Here is a 27,209-nt window from a genome sequence, read left to right as displayed (position 1 = left end):
AATATTTTTAAAAATGGTCTATGAATCCTCCTTGTCTATGAAACCCAAGTTCAGGCACTGAAGTGTTTAATGAATGAAATTATTTGACTGGATTAAATCATTCAAATGCCACAAAGTGCCACAGGTGAACGTGGATATAGATGTCCATTGACGAGGGATGACCTCGTGGGCTTGAGCAGGAATGTGGGGGGGGGTTCACACCGGAGTCAGCTGCAGACACCTGGACTTGACAGAGGACGCTGCTGGAGCATTGCCTGGTCTATGCACAGGTCTGTGGGAACCACTTCCCAGAAGACACTGTGCAGTTAAGCTAAGTGAAAAACTATTCTAATGCCAAAGAATTAGTTCTTTTCAATGATTTCCTTGCTGCCCAAGCCAGTGATGTTTAAACATTGTCACACACAACACCCAGCTCTCCTGAACGCAGTCTTCTTGCTTTGGCCCGAAATGCCAGTGCCCACAAGGCTCTGTACTAACTGTTCTTCCCTTACTTTTCCTCCTCGGGAACTTTCACGACAAGCCACCGGCATTCCAAACCTAAAACTGTCCAACAAGAACCATCACAGGCACATCCACGCCTGCCTCCCCTCCTGATTCTCCAGCGTTTCATGGCTCCACCTTCTGAATCTCAAACTTCATACTGTTTTCAGTACAAACGGGCAGTTCCAGCACACTGCAAGTCCTTTTGTGCCTGCTGTGCTTGCATACATAGTTCCTGCTACCTGCACAGTCCTCCTATCTTTGCTCCCCCACCCCACCCCCTCAATTAAGAGTAACTCCTTCTTGAAGGCTTGGCTTAGGGGTTGTCCCCTCCGGAAGCCCTCCAGCAAGGTTAGGTGCCTTCCTCCTGAGCTCCCAGAATTCACCCACCCCTTTCACTTAACAGTATTGAGCTCTAGCATGTGCCAGGCACTGCTCGAGGTGCTGAGCACATTTCATTGCACAAAACAGCAAAACCCCTGCCCTCATGGAGCTTACATTCCAGTGGGAGACTACAGACAGCAAACCGTACAACAGGTAAACATTTTTAAAAATAAATTTAAAAATGTAAAATACATAAAATATATATATAAAAATACGAAACATATGTGCATACAGAGGATGTTGGATACTAAGTGCTATAGGGAAAAATAATGTAGAGACATGGGCCGGGATACCGGGAAAGGGCAGTTTTTAATAGGGTGGTAAGGGACGGCCACTTTGGGGTGGCATTTAAGCAAAATCCTGGAGGTGGCAAGGAAGTGAATCATAAAAATAACTGGGATAAAACGGCATTCCAGCTGCAGTAACAGGAGCACTGGCTAAGAAGCCAGGTGACCTCAACGGAGTGAGAAGAGGGGGGACCAGCAGATGAGGTCCAAGAATGAAAAGGGGCCAGATCAGGTTGGACTCTGATTGGCCACTGAGAAGGATACAGCTTTTATTAAGACGGAAAAGCCTGGGAGGACTCAGAGCGTAAGCGACAGGATCTGACTTACCTTTTTAAGGCTACTGTCTTCATAGAATGTAGGAGCAAGGGAGGAATCAGGAAAACCCCTCTGAAGGCTCTGTACGGAATCCGAGCGATGCTGGTGTGTGGGGCAGAGTCGTGGCTGCAGGGGACTAACAGAATGGTCACTTTTGGGATGTATTATACGTTTTGAACACTGGGCCGACAGCTCTGTGGTTGGATTAGATACCGGTTAGGAGAGAAAAAGAAGAGGCACGTGTGCGGTCAAGGTTTGGGGCAGATGCAATGGAAGGATGGCTGAGAGGAGGGAGAGCAGCGGAGGGAGAGGACCTGGAGCTGGGCTTGAGGGAGTCAGCCTGGGGTGCTTATTGGCTATCCAAGGGGGAATGTCAAGGAGGCAGCTGGACACACACGTCCAGAGTTCAAGGGAGAGGGTCTGGCCAGATGTTTGAGTTTCAGCATACGGAGGGTATTTAAAGCAGTATCACTGGGTGAGGTCACTACGTGCAGACCGGATGGCCTGGCCCTTGGCACACGCAGTATTACGAGGTTAAGGAGGGAGCCTCACTTATTCAGACACACATATTAGTCATAAAAATCAAAGAGAACCTGCAGAATCAAACTTCTCTGAAATAGTGTTGCTCTTGTCTGGTGTCATGGCCACGTGCTCTGTGTTACTAAGTAACACGACCGGAGCTTGTCATTTTCCGTTTTAACAAACGTGGGCAAGTGAAAACCCCACACTGAGGAAAACGGTGGCAACCAAAAGGAACTAAAAACCAAGAAGCAAAGCACTTTTAGAAAATCCTACCATACTGATTTCCTTCTTTTTAAAAAAATAATATTTTCTGGTCATGAAATTTGAGGAAGTCAGAGAAGTTTTAATCACTGGCAGATCTTTTTTCACTTGGGCTCTCAAAAGTGAAACATTAAGACCATTTTTATAGCTACATCACCTTTTAAGTAAACCTGAAATACAGAAATCCAATGTATAAAAGAGGGAAAGGGTCTACTTTTCTTATAAAGGAGCTTCAATAAGCACGTATTAATTACTATTTAAACGCTTAAACATGTAAAAAGTACACCTACATCATGTAAATCAAAAATAACTTCCTGAATTTTAGGAATACCTAAATCTTATGTAACCTTACCTCATCCACTGGACTATATGACACACTACCTTCAACAGGATAGAACACAAGCAATGTTTGTCCAAGAATACATACAAGTATTGTGGAGGAAGGGGAACCCTCCTACACTGCTGGTGGGAATGCAGTTTGGTGCAGCCACTGTGGAAAACAGTATGGAGATTCCTCAAAACATTAGGAATAGACTTACCATATGACCCAGGAATCCCGCTCCTGGGCATATATCCAGAAGGAACCCTACTTCAAAATGACACCTGCACCATGTTCATAGCAGCACTATTTACAATAGCCAAGACATGGAAACAGCCTAAATGTCCATCAACAGATGACTGGATAAAAAAGAAGTGGTATATTTATACAATGGAATACTATTCAGCCATAAAAACCAACAACATAATGCCATTTGCAGCAACATGGATGTTCCTGGAGAATGTCATTCTAAGTGAAGTAAGCCAGAAAGAGAAAAAACTACCATATGAGATCACTCATATGTGGAATCTAAAAAAAAAAAAAAAAAACAAAAAAAACCATAAATACAAAACAGAAACAGACTCACAGACATAGAATACAAACTTGTGGTTGCCAAGGGGACGGGGGGTGGGAAGGGACAGACTGGGAGTTCAAATGTAGAATAGATAAGCAAGATTATACTGTATAGCACAGGGAAATATATATAAGATCTTGTGGTAGCTCACAGTGAAAAAAAAAAGTGACAATGGATATATGTATGTTCATGTATAACTGAAAAATTGTGCTCTACACTGGAATTTGACACAACACTGTAACATGACTATAACTCAATAAAAAAATGTTAAAAAAAAAAGAATACACAGCAGTATTGTTTATAACAGCAAAGGACTGGTAAAAATATAAATGTTCAGAAGTTAAGGGGTATCCCATGCAATTAAATACTGTGGTATTTTTGTACTTATGTGTAATGACTTCCAAAATCCACCACTCAGTGAAAGAAGTACAAAACCATGTATATAGAATGCTACACCTTATGCAAACAACAAGTATATATAACACATGCCTGTTTCTACAAAATCTCCAGAGGCACAAGTTGAAAAAAGTTACCTCTGAGGAGAGCTGGAAGACTAGCGGACAGAGAAAGTAAGCTTACTTTTTTGTTTCATGTTCATGTATCACTCTTTTTTTTTTTTTTAATTTTAATGATTTAATCAAGTTTTGGGTTTTTTTGGTTTTTTTTAAAGTGAGGCTTTAGCCATAAAGCAGCAAAGAATGACCTAAAGCACTTTTAATATTTGGCAACTTTCAACATATAACATGATACACAAGAAACCAATAAAAAAATATACTTTTCTTAAAAATATTTTTAATCTCTACTTTTCTACTTTTTAAAAAACAATTTTCTTTATGCATAGCTGAAAGTTTTTTTTTAAGAAACAAGGAAGGAATTTGGCAATAACAATTATTTTAATACTTAAAGTCATTTTCAAAAAAAAACAAAGGGAAAAAAATCCTTAAATATCTCAGTTTTCTGATGCTTTGCTATGATACAAACTACTGCTATGGAAATTTATAAAAAACCAACATAGACATTTAACCAGTGTTTGAGGAGGAAATTCTACCTGTACTGTTTGAGGTGATGGTTATCCTGGTTTCTAACTTACAGTAGAAAAATAATTTATAGTAAAAAAAAATGGTAAATTGAATGGTAAGTTAAATCACTAATTAACAAAAAAGGCTGTAAGAAAACATTAATATCAAACTTTCAATACGGGTGATTCTAATATAAACCACTATTACTAAGGTTGCTTATAATAGAGCCTTCTATTATAAGAAAACCAGACACATTTATATTTGATATTAAAGAACATGCAAGTCCTTAGTGGCAGAGAACCAGGTTAACCTTGGCTAGCCTACCTAGTGATTAACTTTTAACTCTGATGCTTTCCAGCAGCTGTAATTTACGAATGAAGAAAACATTTCCCAGCCTCATCAGTCAAGTCAGTATCATGCTTCTTTGAATGTTAATTAGCACCTTCTAAGTAACCTCATTTCTCTAACTCCTGAACATTTTAACCTCACTTTTTCTTTTGTTTTTACTACTTTACTTTCCATAGTTGATTTTGAGTCCCTGTCTCAAGTCCCTAACTACAATTTCCTTGACATAGCCTCAGGGTCACACTGGGTCACATCTATCGCCCCAAACTCTACCGGTGCTTGGCACAAATACCAACTGCCCTGTCAGTCACTGGAAGAATGAATGCCTCTGCGAATGCGTATGGATACGTGTACTAATCTCATCTTATGGAAAAAGAGCCGTTTCTCCTTGTTTCCCACTCAGCTTCCCTTTCAGGGCACCACTGAACTGAAAACCTCTTAGATTTCTAATGCCCAAGAACTAGAGCATAATGGCTCAAAAATAGGGTGGTAGAGAACATTTTCTTACCTGTATACATCACATCAGTAATCGAGAAAACACATTTTCTTCCAGTCTTCCTAATGCTTGAGAACATTCCAAAAATACTAATGCCGATAATATCCTCTAAAGATGAAAGTACTTTCCCACTGGATACATTTCTATACATTTTGGGTGCAAAGACTTTGATACATCCCATGTTCCCCAAACGCATTATAAACATCCTTAAAACATCAGCTTATACTGAGATGCAATGCGGCCCAGCACATGAAATTATACTATATACAATACAGATGGTGAGGTTCTGGGTTCTAATTTTCGGTTTTACACTATTTGGTACTCTAGGTTTTACAAAACGGAAGGTATTCTCTCAAAATATTTTAAGAATACACGTAAACTGCTAAATAACTGATTTGATTTAATTTTGCACCTACCAACAAAAACAATTTTCATACTTATGATCAACTATTTTTTAAAGATTTTAATGTTTCTTAGGAAAAAAAAGACAGTTTAATCAATGTAAAGTTTCCAAGAAACTAAAAAGAGCTATTACCATTTGCAAATATTAATAAATTTTAAAAAGTAAACAGACCATTGAATTTGGATTTGCTTTTGCATACACTGAAAGATTTTTGTCTTTTGATAGAAAGTACTTTTAAAACACACAAATTTAAAAGTTGCAAAATTCTACATTCAATCTACATACCAACGGTAAGCCACCATATTCTAAAGTTAGGGGGAAGGAAAATCACCTGTAACTAAGATTCCAAAAGATCATGTTTACAATATGAATTATATATTCAAACCTTCTATAGCCTTAAAAGTTGAGAAGTATATCGTATTAATTGTCTGGGGAAAATAAGCAAAAATAAGGAAAATAAAAACCTAAAATATCATTCGGGCATAAGCACGTGACATCAACTCTAGCAAAAAAGCTAGGTTGATGTGCATAATAAAATGATTCTCAACTTTAAAAAACCTAGAGAAATTTCCAAAGTAATCTGTTCAAAGCTGTCACAGCCAGTGAATAATTATGCGTATATTGAGGTGGGCTTCACTGAGTTGTTTTGGTGACTATCACCCCTTCATAATGATCGGAAAGAATTATTTTTCTAATTCCTTTAAACCTATTTTTAAAACCCTTCAACTTTCTTCCAGTCACTACATTGGTAGAATCCTCAGAGCAAAAAGCACACTGATAAACTTGTTGTAAGCACACTTTGCAGTTTTAGGTTTTCAACTATAAACAGGTACTATTGACTCAAAAGTACATGGATATGAACACTTGGTCAGGCATTACACTTTGGGGAGACAATGCATCTAGAATCTAAGTGCCTGCCTCTCATTCCAGACAAATGCTCTGAAGCAGACAACCTGATCAGGGCTATGGAACTGCTTACAAAGCTAGAGCATAAGCGAGCATACTGATGAGAACTCAGAATCAAACCCATTTGTTCTTGGATGGCTTTAATTTCTAATTCTCTTTCTGTGCCACTAAAGAACCCATTCTTAAGAAGTCACAGATAAAAAAGTATCAAAATGGAGGTCTTAACTGTCTCCCAAGAGGTCATTTGCAGAAGAAAAAGTATTACTACATGCAGTGAACATGAAAGCAAATCTTATCTAGATACTTCCTTTAAATACTGCTTTTTTTTTAATACTCTTAATTAAAATACTCAGAAGGTAGCAGTATCATCCCCACCACCACAGCCTTTCTCCAGGGTAATCGCGTTATGTACAGCCTTCCTAGTAAGCTTTCATCCTCTGCGCTTTCTAGTGTATGTCACACAGCAGCATGAGTTTCCCTTTGAAGCAAACGTTAAGTTATTCCCCTTCTGTAACTGCATTCCCAAAGGACCAGATGTCTTTAGATCAAACTAAACCGCCTCAGCAGAGGACCAAGGCCCCGTAAATTCCTGGCCCAGCCCACTCTAGCTTTACGATCCCACAGCCAGACACAGGAAGTCAGTCCTGTCCTAGTCCAGACAGTCTGCTGCTCATCTTTCTAGACGAGCCATTATACACAGTATCTATTCTGTTCTGCCTCTTTAATACCTTCCTCATCAAAAAATGTTTTCTCTTTAAAAAAATTTTGAAGACTAGAAGTTCAGGCAGCAAAAGAAAAAAGCATAAACTTCTTCAGGATTAAAAACTCTCATGCATCAGAGGACACTATCAATGGAATGAAAAGGCAACCTACAGAATGGGAGAATATCTGATAAGGGACTAATACCCAGAACATATAAAGAACTCCTACAACTCAACAACAATGACAAAAACTCTCTGTTTAAAAATGGCCAAAACATGAATATACACTTCAGCAAATAAGATACAAATGATTAATAAGCATATGAAAACACGTTCAGCATCAGAGAAAAATGCGTCACGGGGAAATGCAAAACAAAACCCAGATGAGGTACGACTTCATCCATTTGGACGGCTATTATCAAAAACTAAAAGTACCAATTGTTGGTGAGGACGTGGAGAAACTGGAATCCTTAAGCACTGCTGGTGGAGATGTAAAACGGTGCAGCTGCTATGAAAGATAGTATTGGCAGTTCCTCAAAAAATTAAAACACAGAATTACCATGTGATTCAGCAATTCCATTTCTGGGCATATTCCTGGAAGTACTGAAAGCAGGGACTTGAACAGATTATTTGTACAGCGATGCAGAGCAGCATTGTTCACAACAGTCAAAATGTGGAAATAACCCAAATGTCCATTAACCAATGAATGGATAAAGCAAATGTGGTACATACATACAATGGGCATTACTCAGACCTGAACAAGAATAAAACTCTGGCACATGCTATGACACGGATGGACTTGGAAAACATGGTGCCAAGTGAACCCAGTTGGACACAAAAGGACAAACATTACAGAAGTCAGTCCACTTTTATGAAGTACCTAGAACAGTCAAACTCAAAGACGAAGGTGGACAGTGGTCACCAGGGCCTGGGAACAGGGGAGGAGGAGCAGCTAGCATTTAACGGGTACAGAGATCCTGTCTGGGATGATGAAAAGGTTGTGAAGATGGATAGCGGTGACGGTCGCACAACAAAGTGAATACACTTAATGTCACTGAACACTTGCAAATGGTTAAAATGGTAAATGTTACCCTATTTACATTTTAACACAATAAAACCATGACGAGTCAACGGAAAGCTCCTGACTCAAACTTCTCAGTATTTAACACAGGTATTACTAATTACTATATACTGACTGGCTTGTCCACGGGGCGTAAGATGAGCCTTACTATAAAGTTAGAAACACGTTTAAAATTAGGCATTTTATTTTTTAGAATTTTAAGAATATCTTTAAATATTGGTCAGTGTTTAAAATCTGACCTATAAAGTGAAAATTAAGCAATTTTGGAGTACAAGCGTACCTGAGAAACTATACTACACGTTCTTATTTCTCTACCAGTCACTTGCTCTCCTCTGTCGCTCTTGTGATAGTGGTTTCCTTCATCACAAAGTGTACCTTTTTATCCAAATTAGCTAAAATTTAAAAGTAAATAATTGCATAAATGGAAAGATGGCCTGTCAGATTCAAATGCTGGACTTGAATTACACGGACTTTTCAGTGTAAATAAAGGAGAAAGGGAGGGAAGGGAGGAAGCAGTACCACTGCCTTATGAGTCTAAGACATACATGCATTCCCAGGTCTAAAACAAAAGATGAAACATCTTAATTTAAGCTGCAAAGAATGAAAAGATATCATGACACACATTATAACATGGTGCAAGAAGAATTTCATATAGCAAATCAGTATTTTATCAAAAGGAACTTTTCCAAAGATCATTACACAAATCTCAGCAATTCGGACCCCGTATTACCACTGGGAAGATGGATACTTGACTATGTAGACTCAGTAAAGATAAACTAAAACCAGTATCACTTTTAGGAGCAAACTAAATGACATGCATAAATACCAAAGCAAACCTAAATTTTTAAAATGATCATTAAATAAAAGGGGACAATTAGAACACAGCAATAAATTACATGGATGGAAGCAACGGACTGGATTAAGCACGGAGGAATCTGGGCATACAGATAACATGAATCAATAAATTGGTGTTGCCATCTTAAAAGAGATCTAATATTGTTAACAGAGTAATGCAAATGACCCAAGAGCTAAGATAAGTATTTGAAGTTTCATATTTTACGACAGTCCAAGACACAGGGTCACAGTCATTCTAATCTTGCTTCTATATGCTAGCATATAGCAAGTGCCAAATGAAAGCGAAGTGACTAAATGAAGGTCACTAAATAAGAACCTGGAACCATTCAGTAGCTGGTGAACTCCAGAGCCAAACATAAACCTGAATTGAAAAAGATGTGCCATAGGCTAATTATCTGTCATGACCTTTAACCTTAAAATTTTGTGAGAAGTAATAATGAACAGTTCAGCTTCTAATGCAGTATATGTAACCTCAAATCAGAAAATCTCTTCTACCATAGTTTAAGGAAGGTTGAAATATTGACGCAATAAAGAAGTCACCACCTTTCCAGAGGGAAAATGGCAGCTTTTAAAATCTAGAAAGATGGAGATATTAAAAAATAGGTCCACTAGGAAAAAATGGGAGTTAAGATTACTTAATTGGAAAAGTGAAGGATGAGAGAAAGTGATAAGCTTTAACATATGAAACGCTATCGTGAGCCAATTTCTCGTTGCTAATAGTGTCAAATGTGAGGAGTCATATTGCCTTGACATTTTAATGAAGTTATCTGGGGAGTCCACTGTGCTTTTAAAATGTACTAGAATACTGTCATTCTACACGATAAACCACATTAGAATATTTAATGGGTTATCTTTAGTTAAAAAAAGAATGACATAGAGAGTAGGAAAAGATGAAGTTCTATTCACTTGGAACAAATTTAAAAAAGAGAGGAATCTGCCTACTACCAGTCTAGTTCCACATTTAAATGTTTTCCTTTATTCTTATTAATGGTACTTAAGCTTCAGTTTACTAATCAGTTCAGTAAATTAATGCTAAAGGCAGTAATTCTTAAACTTCAGTTTTAAGCTTTACATTTTAATAAGACTATTTTCTTTATGCACACCTAAAATGGGATGCTTTTGTATCTAAAGTCTTTAATCTTCATTTCTAAAAATATTATCATTCAACAAGGTAATAGGAATTGAGACAGAAATTGGGGAGTACTTTTTATTTTTAACCACAATACTAATATTGAAACTCTTTCCTAATGATAACCAGGAGTGGTTCCAACACAGTCTACAATAACTGTGTAAGTGGTAACTTTAGCTCTTAAAGAAAAACTCTAATTAGATACAAAGCAAAGTCTTATTATATAAAGTTCCCTTTTCTTTTCTAACAAGATCAGAGTAGCTAGATCACTACCTGCCTGGGAGAACAGAAATAACAAAGTGACAGTTAAATATTACTAGGAACTGAGAAGACACCTGGCTTCTACTATTCTTAGAATAGATTTATCACTTCTTTAAGAATAACCTTTATGTTAAAAATTAGTGAGAAGCTTTTTAAATAAATGCACTTAGTATATAGTCCTTTAAGAATATTAGCATTTTAACAGAAGTATTATTCAATGACAATGAAACTGTATCTTCCTTAGGAAAAAGAAACTAAACACTATACAATGAAAACAATGACTGGAAATCTTAAATGATCTTCTGTTATCGGGAGAGTCAATTTAATTTAATGATTTAATTTTCCCACAGATTTAAACGATCACTATTACTTCCATACCAAAAAAGGTATATAATTTGGGGTAAAGAGTAAATGTATGAGGGTTATGAAGTTTTTCCTACTCACTTCTCATTTTCAAGATGTAATGATTGATCTAATAGAGATTTTAATTTTCAAAATTACAAGAAATATACAAGAAATCTATGTTAAATAACAACAGTGGACCTTGAAGGCATAAGCTTTTGTCACTTTATTGTTAACCAATGAATGTTATCCAAAATTATAGATGTAACTGTAACTTAATTGTACACACAAAATTATGCTAATGGTAAAAGCCTCCTGCAATTTATCAAATATTCATTAATATATTTTTACATTGCTATATGAACATGTGCTCCCAACTGCTAATAATAAAAGTTGTAATTGGTTTAATGAAAACTCATATTGCAAATAGTTGTTCCTGTTTAGAAAAATTCACACAGCTTTAAAAATGGATTAAATCCATTTTATTCCTAATCTACAAATAGACTATAAACAGCAAATATAACTGGTAATTTTTCAACACTGCTATCAAACTGATGTAGCAATGGTAGTGCACACAATTCAAAATGAAGAAAATTAATAAGAATCCAATGGAAATCCAAGTTTTCACTTATTATGGCAACTGCTTTAGTGCTTTGGAAGAGGGAACAGATGCTTTAAACCATGGCGACAGCAGGTCACCGTCTATTCCTCCAGCGTGCTACAAGCAGAACTGGCCTCTTCCAGAGTGTGTTGAAGTGTGTGCACAACCACCACACAGCAGTCAGCTCAAGGTTAACCAGTTATCTTTTGTCCTCCTAAGTCCAAAAAATATATTAAATGCAACCTTTCCTTTTCATAATGTCTGCCCAGATTAATCCTTTTGAAGTCAGCAAAATCAAAAAAGCACAAGAGATATTTTCAGACACAACCTGAATCTACTGTGCATGAAAAATGTCTAACAAAATGGCCATTTTAATAGATAAATGTAAATTTGAATGCATAATACCAAATGGAAAGTAGCTGAACCACACAGAGAAAACAAGGCTTTCCTTATCTCCAAACCTAGATGTTTTATAATAAAGAAATATTAGAATACGTGAATATTGAACATCTTTCAAACTGGAAAGATTTCTTTGTAAAACATAACCAAAATTAATATAATCTAAAATAGAACTAACAAACCAAATTTAAGTATTTTTAGAGGTTGAAAAAAGCAAGCACAATGATTTAGAAACCAAATATGCTAAAATGATTATGTAATAATTACATCAAGAAATGAAGGTACAGACATTCTTCATTTGCTGCAAGGGCAATCACACACACACACACACACACACACACACACACACACACACACACACACTCACTCTCTCTCTCCCCCGCCTTTCTCAGACTTGCAACACCCCTCCAGGAAGATAATATACCAGTGAGAGCTTACAACTGTAATACAAATCAGAGTCCCACAATTCGACTCAACAAAAAGGCAGTGAAAATTCAGCACTCAAAAGATATTCCAGGGGAGAAAAAAAAGGAAATCTCAAAAATAATCCTTCATGATTGGAAGCATCACTGTATGTTGTAAAACACACAGCATACATGTTTCACTGTGTGTGAACAGCCAGCCTTCGCGGTGCAGCAGTGAGGTAGTGTTACTGTCCCCTCGCTGGGACTGATGTTTTCATGCGCTGCCCTTCCAGAAAGGTCCAGGGTGTTTTTAATGATGATCAATTACCAACAAACATGTATTTCCTTTTATTAAGCTTCTGTTTTTCTAACTCAATCTATGAAAGAATGAGACTTCAAAAATCCTTCAGAGACAACTGTGATTTGTGGGTAGTTTTTCATCAATAGATTCTCCTAGGGAACTACTTAGTACCTGCTGTCTATACCTTTGTGAAATTGGCAGGCGAACAAAACCAATGACAGGATATGAAACACCAATCAATTCAGCTGTCAAAGATGACTGTAATTAAGTAAGCAAATATCAAACATCCAATAATGTAATTAAATCGGGATTTAAAAAAAATTAGCCACCAGTGGTATCCTACACTATTAAACTGTCTAATCCTTTTCATGATTCACAGCCATCTTCTACACCGTGATCAAACACTGCCCACGTGGCCACCTATGCTCATTTTAATCACCGCCAGTGACCTGTATGGTGACAGAACGATGGCAGTGGGGCGCGTCAAGGTGTGAGAAGGGCATACTGAGCGAATGTGGATGTACATGCAGGTAAAGTGTGGAAGGAGAAGGGAAAACAGAGTGCCCTACCTAAACACTCATTAAGTCACCATCATCCGTTAAAATGTACAAAGTGCTTAAATCACACACACATTTGTCATACATGATAATTAGTGTTCATCTTCAACAGAAAAAAAAATGGAAAAATGAAAAATGTGAAAAAGAAGGCAATGGAACACTGGTCTCCATTCCCTGGCCCAAAAGAAAAAGAGAACCAAGCATGATACTACACTGCCTTAATGCTGAGCAGCGCCCCTGAAAGGTCGTTCGGCCACCACGGTCGGCTGGTGTAAGTGCTTTGGCAAGGTGGGATGCACTCCATCACATCTGCAAAGGCCTGCTTTTCTCTGTTGGTGGTTCAGCTTATGAAGAACACGTATGCAAAATAACAGCTCTCACATTGCTTCAAACTCATCAATACGTTGCTTTGTGTTGCCTTGTCGAATCTGCCGCAGAGTCTTGTACTTGTCACGGCCGGCTTTAACATTCTCGGCGTGAAGAACGTCATTCTGCGTTTTCTTGGTTTCATCTCTGGCTTGGGCTAATTCTGAACTTAATGCCTAGGTTTAAAAACAAAAAGTATGACTTACTATTTTTTTTAAGATTTTTTAAAATGCATGAAAAAGGTTTAAAGACAAAAATACATATATAACAAATCTCTGACTTTTTAGTATCTTAAAATTTCCACTGTGAAATCTTTTTCTTCAAAGTGTGTAAGTCCGTTTTACTCTCAGTAATGGCAGAAGTGGTGGTTAGAGAGGAATGCCCATGGCCTCTCATTTCTGCACTTAACCACGATGATTTTGTGTATTATTCTAAATTTCCTTAACTTTCTTATCTAATACTTGAAATGGCTTACAAAAGGTTCGATGTAGCCATTACAGAATGTTACTCTAAGATCTAAAATCTGTATCGTGAGAGAAACTGTCTCCATAAGTCTTAGTGTATTTATTACCACCGTCACCTCATTTTCTCTTGTTAATATTTAAAAATTTCACCAATTTAAAAATTAGAAAACTTACCTGAAAAGGGGGTCTAGTAACATTAAAATTAACCATTTTGATCCTATTAGATACATTTAATAAACTGACCTTTTGCTATGATAAAATCTGAAAAAATTCAGACATGTCAGACAGGTAGTCTACTAAATTATCATTGCTTTTTTTTAAGATAGACTGTTTAAAAACTAAATTCATTTTTTAAAACACAGCATTAAAATATGTTCTACTTTTTAATATGTGTCCAGCTATAATTAAATAATAACTTACTAATTAGGGCCTCGTTATACAAGGCTAAAACATTCGGTAGCGGGGTCATACAATGGAAAAAATGAAATGATGTGACTGTGAGCCAAGCACTTAAAAACGAATCACAAGGCCAGCTAGAGTTAAAGGCTTCCAAAAATCAAATGTTCCTTTTTAATAAGTTTACCTTAACAAATGGGGAAAATGCAAGCTATAGTTAAACATGCACACAAGTGCAAATTTTAAATACCTGAAGTTGCTTTTTAACACGCTCATTTTTCTGTGTTTCTGTTACACGTTCCTCCTCACTTCTGTGGTTCATCACCCCGTCGCTGGACAGCTCAGCACTGGCCTCGGCATTATTCTCATCATGTTCATCATGCTCGTTTTCTGTCGGAGGAATGACAGGTGGTGGCGGAGGGGGAGGAGGGGCAGACATCACAGTCTTTAATTCTTCTTTGGTCTTTTCCAAATCCTCCTGGGCTGCAAAAGCCTGAATGTAAAAAATAAGCTTATCAGCAACTTAATTTGAAAACTGGTAATTAAAAGAGACAAGTTAACCTTTCCTTCTAATATAAACTACACTTTAGGGTAATGAAAACAGGCCCTACTGATAAATGCTTATTTTTAAATAAGAATTCCAACAGATGGGAGTGATAGAATTAAAAGTATCACTTTGCAAACCCTAATAAAATTATTAATTCTGGCAAAGATTATCAATTGTTGTACAAATGGTTGATGAGAAATGGTATAATGTCAAAGAACTCCGCACTAAATAGGTTACATTATAGCCACAAGAAAATATAAACAGACAATGGGAGAAATAAAATGTCACCGATCCAATTAAGTGTCTTCTGATATAATGCAGCGTAAGCATCCAACATCACCAGTTACTGGAGGAATTATATTGCACTGGTTTGCCTAAAGAAGTCCTGCTTTCCACTACTGTCCTGGTGTAATGATTAGCAACACTCTTGCACTCTCAAAAGTGTTCTAGTTTGGACCATAACCTGTGTGAAAGTCTCACCTATAAGAGGTATCACAGCCAGAAACTTTTAACTTGAATCCTTCCAGCTTATGAGAAATACTGATGATAAAAGGACAGGCTGAACGACACCATAAAGAAACAACGAGACAGATACAGGAGGAGGGACAGCCTGCAGGTCTTTTCAATAAACCAGTATCATAGAAAGAACTGTCCTACTCGGAAGAGACTTAGAGCACACGGGTGCAATCCAAGTCCTACTTCACACACTGGCCTAGCAAATCAGTTGTAGAAGACTTTTTGGCTCAATTCTGAGTACAGTCAACCCAGACATAGATGTGCTGTGTACTTTTATCCTTCCAGTACTCATTCAGTTCCCTCTCTGTCGGAAATGACTACCTCTTTAGTCCCAATCTTCTCTACCTCAAAATTAACTGTGTTATTCAAGAGCCAGCTTAAACTTTTATCTGCCTCATTCCTACAGAAATTACAACATTTCTTCTGTGTTCCCAAAGTACTCTGCTTACATCAATACATTAACATTTACTGCAATATGCACATATTTGTGCACAGAGGTATCTTTTCTCCTCTAAATCGTGATAGTATCTTATATTCATCTCCAAGTTCAGCATACTGCTGGGTACAAAATACATGTTCAATAAACGCTAGTGAATGAACAAATCTTTACTTTATGTTGCCACTCAGAAGCTTCCTCCTCCTTTTTCTTCTTGGCTTCTTCTAGAAGTGCAATCTTGGCAGTGAATTCGGCAAGTTCTGCTGCCTAAAAGAAACAACACAATCAACAATACTAAAAAATGTTGTATTTTCAATAATTTATATTAAGTCAACAAAGCTTTTAATGTACATGGACTGTTTCATATGTTTTCCACAGTCATCCATTTTAAAAAAGGAAGTATTTCTTTAAGATCATAAATATCTTATTGGTATTAGGTGTGATGAGTTAATAAGGAGACAAAGTGAAAATTTTTTTTATTATTCTACAGAAACATAGTTATTCCTGTTTCAGTAGCAAGAACTTAAAATGTACCAACCTAGGAGCTATTTTTAAACTTTCATCAATAAAAGTATTTGATAAAGCCTACAGAAGGAAAAATAAAAACTCTTTACCTAATGCTTTATAAACTGCACTTTGTCAAATAATCTCATTTGATTTCCCAACAATCCTATTAGGTGGTATTATTCCTTTTTCAAAGGGAGGATTCTTATCTGCAAGCCCACTACACAAACGAAAAACTCAGTCAGTTCTGACCTGTCTTACAGTTACTCTATGGTGATTTTACAGGATATATGGACTATCGATTTATCTAAAGCAAAGCACACCAGTGGCTTATGCAAAGTCCAAGGGAATCAGAATTTTTTATTGGTAATGGGCTTCATTCATCTTTTATCATTTTATTTTTAGATTTCTTTTTGAAGGCAGAAATGAAAACTTTAGGCTTATTTCCACACTGTTCATTAAGTTACTTTGTATCTCTGGTTTGCTTTCCAGAAAGTATATTTAGCTTTATAAAGTTTTGTTTTAGTTTCCATCATCTGAACTTATTAGTACTCATTAGCAAATAAAACTTCACTGTTAATTTTGGATGCATTACAACATACTCTTGTAGTGGCTGCACAATGGTGATCATTTATTTACTAAATTAAATACTGCAACCTCTGTACTGTCAATTTTTTACACTGGTACTTATTTCCTTCATGCTGGTGGATGGCTCCTCTCTCTGAATATATAAAAAGTCCATGGTTTTATTATTCCTTTGTTATTCTGTTTATTGCTTTAAAATACATTCCAATAGGTGGGGAGGGTATAGCTCAGTGGTAGAGCACATGCTTAGCATGTAGGAGGTCGTGGGTTTGATCCCCAGCACCCTCCAGTTAAATAAAAAAATAATAATCTATAAAGAAATCCAATTACCTGCTCCCACTAAAAAAAAAAAAAACAAAAAAACACACACAACAAACAGAAACAAATAAAATATATTCCAATAAAAAGATTTAACTTCCTTGCAGTGAGTGCACACACACCACAGCGAGGAGAGTTAAAAACATAATTATTTAACACCTTCGTGTTCAGGGAATGAACAGTCTGAAATCGTGGGACCGATTATGTCTACGCTTCTGTCTAGACTTTTCTTTTTCCCTGAGACAGAACCCCAGCTCCTTACTAGTTGCTCCTGGTTCTTCATCTGGTCAGCTGCCTGTTTCGCTAGAGCGGACTTGGCCTCTTCGGCCGCCCGGCGCTCCTTTTCCAGCCTCTCTGCTTCTTCCTTCGCTCGTTTCCGTTCCTGGTCCAGTTCCAGAGCTTTTCGAGTCTGTTCTTCTAGTTCTGTCAAATATACGTATTCCCCCCAAACAAGGATCAAGTTCCAACGTTCTCATTATCAAAGGGAGCCAAAATAGTAGCAAGGAATCTGATCTGCACAGTTGGTAACAACTAGCACGTCTGCAAACGAATACATACCTCATTTTCAACTTGGCAAAAGCCTGATTATTTTCAAAAACTCTATTACACAATTCAAAAACGCAAAGAAATTCTTTGTAATTCAAGTTATGTCATAAAGCTAGAAGCACATCTTTTATTTCATTTTTTTAAAATATAATCGCTCCTGTTTTGGCCATCTGTTTCAAAAATCTATAAAATAACACATTTTAAAACTTGTATAAGTTTTTACTTATCTCAACTAAGGATTATGTAAGTAACCCCAAGACACTAAAATTGAAAACAATACTTACTCAGGAGTTTTGATGTGAATTATATGAATTACTGAAAATTGAGTTACTAGTACATATCCATTCCTCAAGTATGAAAACAAGTGATATTTGAAGATGAATGATATGAATTTTAATCCTTGAGTGTACAGATCATAAAGCTAATTCTCGTCTTACTCGAATGAGTTGAATGAGAAAAGAAGATATTACTAGCACAAAGTCAAAAGATTTTAATCAATTTAAAAGTTCTACTTTTAAATATTGTTCTGACAATCCTTGTTTAACAGTAAGGACATCTTGTGACAGAAGACAACAAATGTCATTTATTAAAGCGGGTGCAACGTCCTACAAAGAATGACTCTACCTTTCTGTATGTTTTAGAAAAGAGGAAAAACTGAAAAGCTGTCAAAAGATCTGTAGTATGGTAATGTACAAACCACATTACTGTTCTTAATTTTGTTGTTCTCACGCAGAACTAATTTAACTGCAGTGAAGATTCAGGCGGTTTTGAGAGGGTTGGGAAGGAAAATGACTTTAAATTCTTAATAAAATGTAAAAAAAATTCTATTTGGCTATAAAGAGGAGAGGTATGTAACGCTGGATGTTACCACAGCTAAATTCTGGGATTATTCATTTCCGTATTTATCTTCTGAAACTTGGACATCAGACCTAGCTTATCAGGCTTAATGGAGCATTCTTTCCATCTGGTTGGCTGATACATAAGATAAAGCCTGCAAAGCTCATGGCTTTATCCTTCTTCTAAACAAGCAAACAAGTAACTAAGGGAAGTTTACAAATGAAAACAGTGCTTTATTTTCTCTGATAATAAAAATTCTTTCTGTACTGTGAGACGATAAAGAAAAATAAGTTAGGGTGACAAAGTTAAATTTTAAAATAAATATTCCCCAATATTCATTATTTTCTATCTTTTTGTGTGTGTGTGTGCTAAGTATCCATTTGAAGAATAGTAGACCGAGCAATGGTTGTTTTGTGGTATACTAAGAATTATACAAAAGTCTAATTTTAAAAAAAAATGTTGACAATGAACTGTAAACTTCAAACCTAGTTTCTTCTAGAAAGGAAGGTTCTGAAGTGCCATCTATCCCATAATGATGCTCTTTCTTTCCTCTTCAGATAACTCAGATTGGTAAGGTGCAGCCTGCTGACTGGCCCCAGCACAAGGACCTACTTGCATTGATGAAGGTTTACCAGGACGCATGCCCCGTCCGCGCAGGCCCTGTGCAGGGCTGCTCTCACACCGCGGCGGCCGACCTGACGGCTGCTAGAGACCACGTGGCCTGCCACGCCTGAGATATTCACTGTCTAGTCCTTTACAGAAGAACCCATGAATGAGAGTTTTCCCATGAAACACACATCCCTCCAGACCTTGGATCCAGTTACAGCCCCCTGAGGAGGAGTAGGTGAGAAAGGTGAGTAATATGTTTTACCTATTTGGGTCATAAAAATTTGGAGCCCACAATTTCCGAGGTCTGGCATGTGGAAAGAGGGTACCAAGGAACCTGGCTTCTTTTAGAACATCAGCTCTTTCAGGGGGAGGGCAACAGCTCTGTGGTAGAGCACACACTTAGCATGTACAAGGTCCTGGGTTCAATCCCCAGTACCTCCAGCTTAAAAAAAAAAAAAAAGACTGATTAAATTGTTTTTTAAAAAAAGTTAAAAAAAAAAAACCCCACTCTTTCAGGACTAAGGTGAAAGGTTACTAGAATAAATTGTTTCTCGCAATAGTACACTGATGTAGGTGGTTACGGAATTTAATTAGGAGAAGACTAGAGAAGTTATGCTAAGTTCAAGTTAATAAAATTGTGTGGTATGTGAATTATATCTCAACGAAGCTATTAGGAAAAAAATACGTTAAGACTAAATTTTATGATGATACAAATCAGAATGATGTAAGTCACACGGGGGATAAAAAAATGACTGGGAAGGGACACAAGGGGATTCCCTGAATGCAGGTCATGTTCTGTCTTGTTCTGGGTAGTCAGAAACGTAAATTCACTTTCTAAAAATTCACTGAGCCTTATAGCTAAGAGATATGCACATTACTATTTATATATATATACAAAATAAATTTTTAATATAACTTTAAATTTCAAAAAAATCTCAGAAAGCTAAACTAGGCATTATTTACTTCCATTTCAGAAATTGGGAGCCTAAGGAAATCTAGAGGCTAAATGATTTCTTATGGTCAAATTCTCACTTAATGACAGAATTAAAGTTGGCTCCTAATGTGTATCTAAAGTGGAAAGCCCCTCCTGCTCACAATCACTACATTTATCACATTATCTTGCTTACTTCCTTCAATGCACTTAAAACTACATAAAATGATTTTCATTATGTTAATTTTATTATTCTGTCTTTCCTCAGTAAAATGTAAGCTACATGACAGCAGAGACCTTATCTGTTCAGCACTGTATCCCCAACACCCAGAACAGTGCCTAGTGCAGCACTAGGGGGACTTAACTAAGTACTAGGGCTTCCTACGTACCAGGGAAGAATGACATCACTACTCCCCAGCTCTTCCCTGAAGGTAGAAATTCACTCTATTTGTCGAAACAGTAACTTAATGCAAGTTTGGCTGTATTATATCTCACATATAGTCAACAATATATGTTAAAAAATGGTTAAGAGAATGATAAAGCCAATTTAACAAGAATGAATTATGGGAATGTAAAAAGTTGGAATGGTTCTATTTAATGATTTATGACTCATTTCAATTAATAATGACTTCAATAAAAAATTCTTTTCAAGAAAATGACAATAATGAAGTATAAAAGTTTCTTCTCAAAAAAATTTTAAGTTTATCTACTAAGTATCATGACTTACATATGGCCAGAGGCACTGCATCTGAATGAGAAACTTAGCATAAATTACAAGACAATCATGCAGAGTTTAGGACGGCTTGGAAAAGCTTTATTATTAGGAAAACAATACAAAAAAACTGGGTGTCCTTTGCCTCAGGATGACTCATCTGGAACTGTCTTGACAGGGACGATCTATGTTCTTTCTTACATTCTATCTTCCTCATAATCCTTAGTGCTTCTTTACTTGAGTACTTTTCTGTATGTAAATCATTAATATTTTTATTATACATCCTAAATAAATGAGATTGAAAGGTTTAGTAAATAGCTCTTCTTAGGAAAGAAACCATGCAAATGGAGGGCTATCATTCAACTTCTCTTTAAAATCAGGTATCATAAATTTCTTTAAACTTTCATTTTTTTGAAAAATTCACTTTAGTAGATTCCAAATTTTTTCCCAGCATTCTTCCTCTAATGGTGTTGCTTACACCCTTCACGTGGCGCCCAGGATGTGTCACCTCACTTTCATGTATACATCTCACTTCTGCCAACCACACAGGCTTTGCTCCCATGCATGCGACGTATTGGGAAACATTACGGCCTGTGAGCGAGTCTCTTTGCTACCTCTGGGCTTTGAACTAAGTAATTTCTAGCTCCAAGAAGTGAGGCTTCTAATGAGTTAGAATACAATCCAGGTTTTTTCTGTCTCTTCTCTTAGAAATACTATTTCCACTCATCTTGCAATTGGAATGATGAGCCAGATTGTGGATTTATAACAACTTCTATCACTGCCTTCTCTAGCTACTCATTTGCTAATTACTCCACCACTGCTCAGGAGCATCTTCTTACAATGGTAGCTGGTGCAAGAATGAAAATAGACCTCAGACAAGACTACTGGCTATTTCCAACAGAACTGAATGGCCGGCTGTACTAGTGGCCAGGAAAGCAGGCTCTAATTCTGGTTTTATAAACAGGGTGCACTTCATGTTATCCTCTAGACCCTACTGCTTATTAAGAAGGAGCAAAACACCTTATTTTGCTCAAAATCTTTTTTCTTTTGTTCTCCTCACTATTTGTTGTTTGAAAGTAGAATACTCTAGTGTTACTTCATATAAACCACTCTCTCTAAATCAATGCATCCTTTCAACATATACACTGTAGCACTTTGGTTACATAGTCCTGGGAAGTAGGATCTTCCAAACCTATTACCAAAACCAAAATTTGCGTGTTGTGCGTTTTTTTTAATCTACTAAAACTAAGGTTAGAAACTGAGTTCCAGAAGAGTGTAGTCAGAATAGCTTAAAATGCCTTAAATTACTGAGATGCCTTAAAGTACTTAAATATCCATTAAAAGCTTTTGTTTAAATGCCAGAGAGCACTCACTGAAAATGTGTTTTTGTTTATGAAACCCTGAATAGTAACAGGAATAGATATATAGTCATTTATAGTAAGAATACACAAAAAATTTTAGTGTTTAAATAAATGAAAGAGGAAGAATATGAGCATTGTCTAGCTGAATGTGCCTTAAACATGTTTATGATGTAATTCCACTAAGTATTAATTTGGCAATTAAACGTAATTATTCCATATAAGACAAATACGATTTAACAGTAGTGAGAAATACTGTTATCTGATAACAGAACAACAGTTTGGATCCAATGTTAAAAAGAAACTTTTACCTTTCTGGGCTTTCATTGTTTGTTCTTCAATTTGCCTCAGACGTTCCATTAGCTCTTCCTTTTCACGTTCTATTCTTTCCTTTTCCTTTTCTGCTATTTCTCTTTTCTTCTTTTCATTCTCTAATTGCGCCCTTGAAACAAATTGCAACTGCACTGTTACAAATTAATATATGAAAATATTCACGTGGAGCCTAAATACTGTGAATCAACTAAGAAGAAACTACAGCATAAAACATTTTCCCACACTGTATTCAGATGCGTTAAAAAAAAATAAGAAAATAGGGCTACACCTTTACACACACAAACACAGGATTATAATGAATTTCTTATCGTGAGATCACAGTAAGTAAAGTCAATGACTATCTAAAAGAGCTCTGACGACAACTGCATGTCAGCACAAAATAAGTTAACTGCACAGCTGCCACACCCAAGATCAGCAGGAGCCTTCCACTGGGGGACACGGCAAAGGACTGATGGGTGTACACAAGGCTGTTTCACTTGAAACAGCTAAATATCCTGGAAGGGCAACAATCAGCAATCATTAACAATTAACTAATATAAGTTTAATTTCTAGGATAGCAGCAACTTACACTTAGATACAAGATGACAAATTAGTGTTACCTTCTTTGACATAGATGATGGCACGTATTCTAACGCTATTTAAAAAGATCACCCTGCGAGCCTGGAGGGAAAGAGCGCTTCTGTCATTCACCTGCATCTGCCATGGGCCTAATGAGACTTTTTAAAAAATACAGCCAAATTCATTCATCAAACAGTCACCCAGGGCCTACTGTGGGTCAGACTCTATGCTGAGGGCCAGAAGTATAATGATGAGTAAGAGTTATATGAGATATCATGTTAATTATTAGATAATACTGCCTACTGGAGACACTTTTTAGTTAAAAAAATCAATTATGACTTCATCTCTAAAACTTACCTGGATATGCCTAAATATTCCCCAAAAAATCACTGCCATCTCATGTCAATTCTGAATTTCAGGCCCAAACCATGTGCTTTCTCAACTTGCAGTCTCTGATAAGCTTACTAGCTAAGTTTTATTATCAAAGTTTGTTTTTCCTTACTCAATAAACCTTAATTTAAAAATTCCTGCAGCTCCTAGTACCCATCTGCCTCCAACACAAAAAGAGCATCCAGTTGTGCAGCAAACAGGTAAAGTCATGACAAGTCAGCAAGACAGACAACTGACAGTGACCTCCTGGTGCTCATGAGGGTGACCCCCCACTGGTTTTAATGAATCCTGACGGCATCTAATCATCCAGGGCCTGGACTTCATTCACATGAGGGGAGCCCCACCTCTGTTCTGGAGTTCCCTACAAAGTGTGGTACTTCCGTAACAGTCAGAAGTAAGCGTCAACAACTAAGCCTTCTCCCCTGCAAGATCTGGAGCTCGCTCTGCAGCACATTCACCTCTTTCTTCCTATCCAAGTCAATCCACGGAGTATACACAGGCAAGAGACTTAAGGATTTGAGAGCCCCCACCACTCTGGAAGATCAAGGTGACAGAGGCTTAGAAATGTTTGTGTCTCCCAATTTCCTTGAGCAAGACAAGGACCCGGTGGCCCCCACAGAGGCTGCTGCCCTCTCTTGTGTTCTTTAGAAAGCCAAAGAGGCAGGCTGTCTGTGGGAGTACAGCACTTTTCAAGTGACTGCTAGTATGGTCAGACCTACTCTTTCCCATGCCAGGCTGCCTGCCACCCTCAGAGGTTGAACAGCCTACCCTGGTCACTTCCCGGTCTCTGCTCAGTCACATACAGCGCTGCCACAGCTCTCCAAGACAGTGATCTCCCTCCTTGAGGCCCCTGAGACACTTCATGAGGGCTTATACCACAAACCAGGTCTCAAGAGTGAAGGCCACGGCAATACAGAACCTTCCAGGTCCAGCTCTGGGGCCGGGCACTGGTGTCACTCAGCTCTTCCCTATTGATGTCTCATTTGTTCTTCCTCAAGGACGGAGAGAAAGGAAATAAGGAAGCAAGAAAAAAGACTGAAGGTAACAATAGGCAAATTGGGGGGAAAAATTTAGTCTTTGGACTAGAAAACAGAATAAATGTATGACGGATATTTAACTTGATTATGACATTTACACCATTTTTGCAAGGTTTACTTTGGGCTGCAATCTTGAAGGCTTGTGCCTCGTATCTTTTAAGAGCTCTCCCCTGACTACAGCCATCACCAACTAACACCCCACTCAGTTAATACAAACGCCTTAGGCTCTCCACATTCCCATGGTGATACCCGTTTTTGCAGGTCTGTCTTGTCTCCCTTATGAAACTGAGAAAGCTTGCTTCTCCCCTGAACACTCGCTTGGGAGGACGAACCTGGTCCGCTCGCCAGCCCCGAGGCATGCTGTGCATTTTCTTATCAAAGCCTCGTGGGATTACTCTAAACCAAGATGTAACTATTTTTAGAGTATGGATTTGGAAACACAGGTCTGACCAAGTTGTTCTATTTTAAGAATGTAAATAACATATTAATTATCAATTCTCTATACTAACATGCAAAAATTATAATATTTAAGAATACTTTTTAATGGATATCAGATGGGCCCAATTACATTTTTAAGTGAAAATTAAAAACTAACATAATTCAACTTCTATTCAGACTATGTATTCATAATACAAAGAATCACTGTAACAGCTCCTATTTATCAAGCACCGGGTATTTTGCTAAATGTCTGTATACTGACGTCATTCCTCACAACAAGCCTTGAAAGTAGGACTATTATTTTCAAAGTAAAGGCGAGAGAACACTGGCTCAGAAGCTATCTGCTCAACAAACATCAGAAAAGGATTCAAACCCCCATTTATCTAACTCCAAACCTGTATTCTTTGTATGACACCAGCTGAGTCCTAGTGACACAAGCAGCCAGCCATGATACAGAGTACCCCGCAGCTGCCCTCCAGCTGGCACGCAGGTATCTGACTCTAAAATGCGAACTCAGAGCACACATGGTGTATGTCACTTTCACTGTTTAAAAAAAAAAGTCGTAAGAGTTGTGAGGCGAGAATACGGCCACACATGCCAAGGTGTTGTCGGGAAAGGGGCTTCCTTGCTGCCCCTTCCCAACGACTCCCCTGGCCCGGGAGAGCGCGGCAGCAGGGCGGCACACCCCCGAGCAGCCCCCAAGTGCGCCTGCTGGCTGCCTTGCTTCTACATACACAGCCATCATTTCTCTCTCTCTGACCTGTAAAGCAGGGAGTAAGTGAAGGGCTGGCATGCCATTTCTGAGACTGCCAGTCCCTATGTGACTGGACTAATATAAAACATCCTCTAGGCACTCAAATGAATTAAACAGTTACTGAATTCCTCCTGTGTACAAAGCAGTCAATAAACGCTTGCTAATGAAAGGTTGGGACCTTTCACGGAATCCAAGAAAGGAATCATGGGGTTGTTACTGGGGGGGAGGGCGGGTGAGAAAGATACTTAAAATATTCCACTTTCATCAAGGCCTCACAGAAACTAAAATACAGTCCCCGCCCCAAATGGTATTTATTACTCACACCGCATGTACCAGAAGCCACACAGCACTCCTCACTATGTGCGAGAAATAAAGCACAAACCAGACAAATGTATTTAAGAATGAAAATAATATAGCAACGTTTCAGACAAGCAGAACAGTTAGCATGTTATGGCTTGATGAGCATGAAACATAAGCTGTTATTTAACTCATGACAGGAGACATTAGAGGGGGTGGGAGGAGAGGGAGAAAGAGGGGTGACACAGAGAGAATAAAAGAAAAAGTTTTCCTTTCAGAGAGGTGGAGGGAAAGGCTATGCTGGATAAGAAGAGAGAAAGGAAAGGCCAATAAAGAACTGTTTCAGAAAGTATGTAAGACTAGAACTACAATGTGGCCTACGCGCCGTGAGAGCAGTGCAAGGTGACAGCCCCAAATAACACTCCAACTTAGTATCTCTGGTGCTGGGGTCAGGAATCACTGGGAAGCTTCATGCCTGTATAGAAAATATTTTGTGAAGCAGTAAACTTCTCTAAGGCGGACAACTTGAGGGGAGCAATCCGAGTTAATAAAATATCTGAATTACACAGAAGATTTAAGAAAAATATATATTTAATACAAACACTAAAAATACAGGTCACAAAATTTTACCTCAGGGAGGGCCTATTTAATTACTAGATTCAAATCACGCTATTTCCCACAGGCGTTTACACGGTGCTTAAGGCGCCTCAAGTCTGTTTTCTTGCGGGCCTACTCTATTCTACGATTAGGTTATCCTACAAAGATTAATTTGGTCTCTACATTTTTTTCAATTAATTAATTAGAATTTAAATTAATACAGAATCAAATTTGGGAATGACGTTGCTAGACCCAGTAATGTGGTTCCAGGGTCGACAAGGATTTTATTCAGTATTTTCCATTTCAAAAATCTCAATTTAATATACTTAACATCTATCTCTTTTCAAAGTGTCAGTGAACCACGGTTCAAGATCAGAGTTGCTGGCAGCGGTGCCGGTGTTAACACTGCTCTGCACGGTGACTCTTCACTTCAGTTCTGCCACGTTACTGACATTGTTTCAAAGCAAAATAGGTGAGAACGTGCTGAACATTTAAGACACACATGTCACAGGCAAAACAAACCTGAAAATTTCAAACTACTACATCCATTCCCAAGACTGTCAGTAAAAAGCAAGTACAATGGAAGATGAGCACATCTGTGAAGTTATGAAAAGCTATTTTCTCAGAAACAGCTGTCAAAAGGTTTCTAACTTGAAAATTACACATACTCATTTTACAGGAGGATAGTGATAATACTGTCAATTCAATTTTAATACAATGAAAATAATGTAAAAATAT

General features: G+C 37.5%; 1 protein-coding gene across 3 annotated transcripts in view; it reads right to left on the bottom strand.

Annotated features, from left to right (window-relative positions):
• The window catches only part of RDX (radixin), a 67,993-nt gene that overhangs the window by 10,067 nt on the left and 30,717 nt on the right, over window positions 1-27,209 (bottom strand). For 2 of the 3 annotated variants that reach the window (XM_072954162.1, XM_072954161.1), the window contains exons 10-14: window positions 22,379-22,509; window positions 17,337-17,497; window positions 15,842-15,934; window positions 14,419-14,661; window positions 10,892-13,484 (exon numbers count right to left, since the gene is read on the bottom strand). In XM_072954162.1, the coding sequence (XP_072810263.1) occupies window positions 13,320-13,484; window positions 14,419-14,661; window positions 15,842-15,934; window positions 17,337-17,497; window positions 22,379-22,509 (793 nt within the window). In that variant the 3' untranslated portion in view covers window positions 10,892-13,319. Of the gene's footprint in view, window positions 1-10,891; window positions 13,485-14,418; window positions 14,662-15,841; window positions 15,935-17,336; window positions 17,498-22,378; window positions 22,510-27,209 lie in introns of those variants that run through there. The other variant, XM_072954163.1, reaches the window with a different exon arrangement.

The sequence above is a fragment of the Vicugna pacos genome, chromosome 33 (genome assembly GCF_048564905.1).
Source record: "Vicugna pacos chromosome 33, VicPac4, whole genome shotgun sequence".
Classification (NCBI taxonomy): domain Eukaryota; kingdom Metazoa; phylum Chordata; class Mammalia; order Artiodactyla; family Camelidae; genus Vicugna; species Vicugna pacos.
The sequence above is the reverse complement of the archived record's forward strand: the minus strand, read 5'-3'. Positions and strand labels throughout refer to the sequence as shown.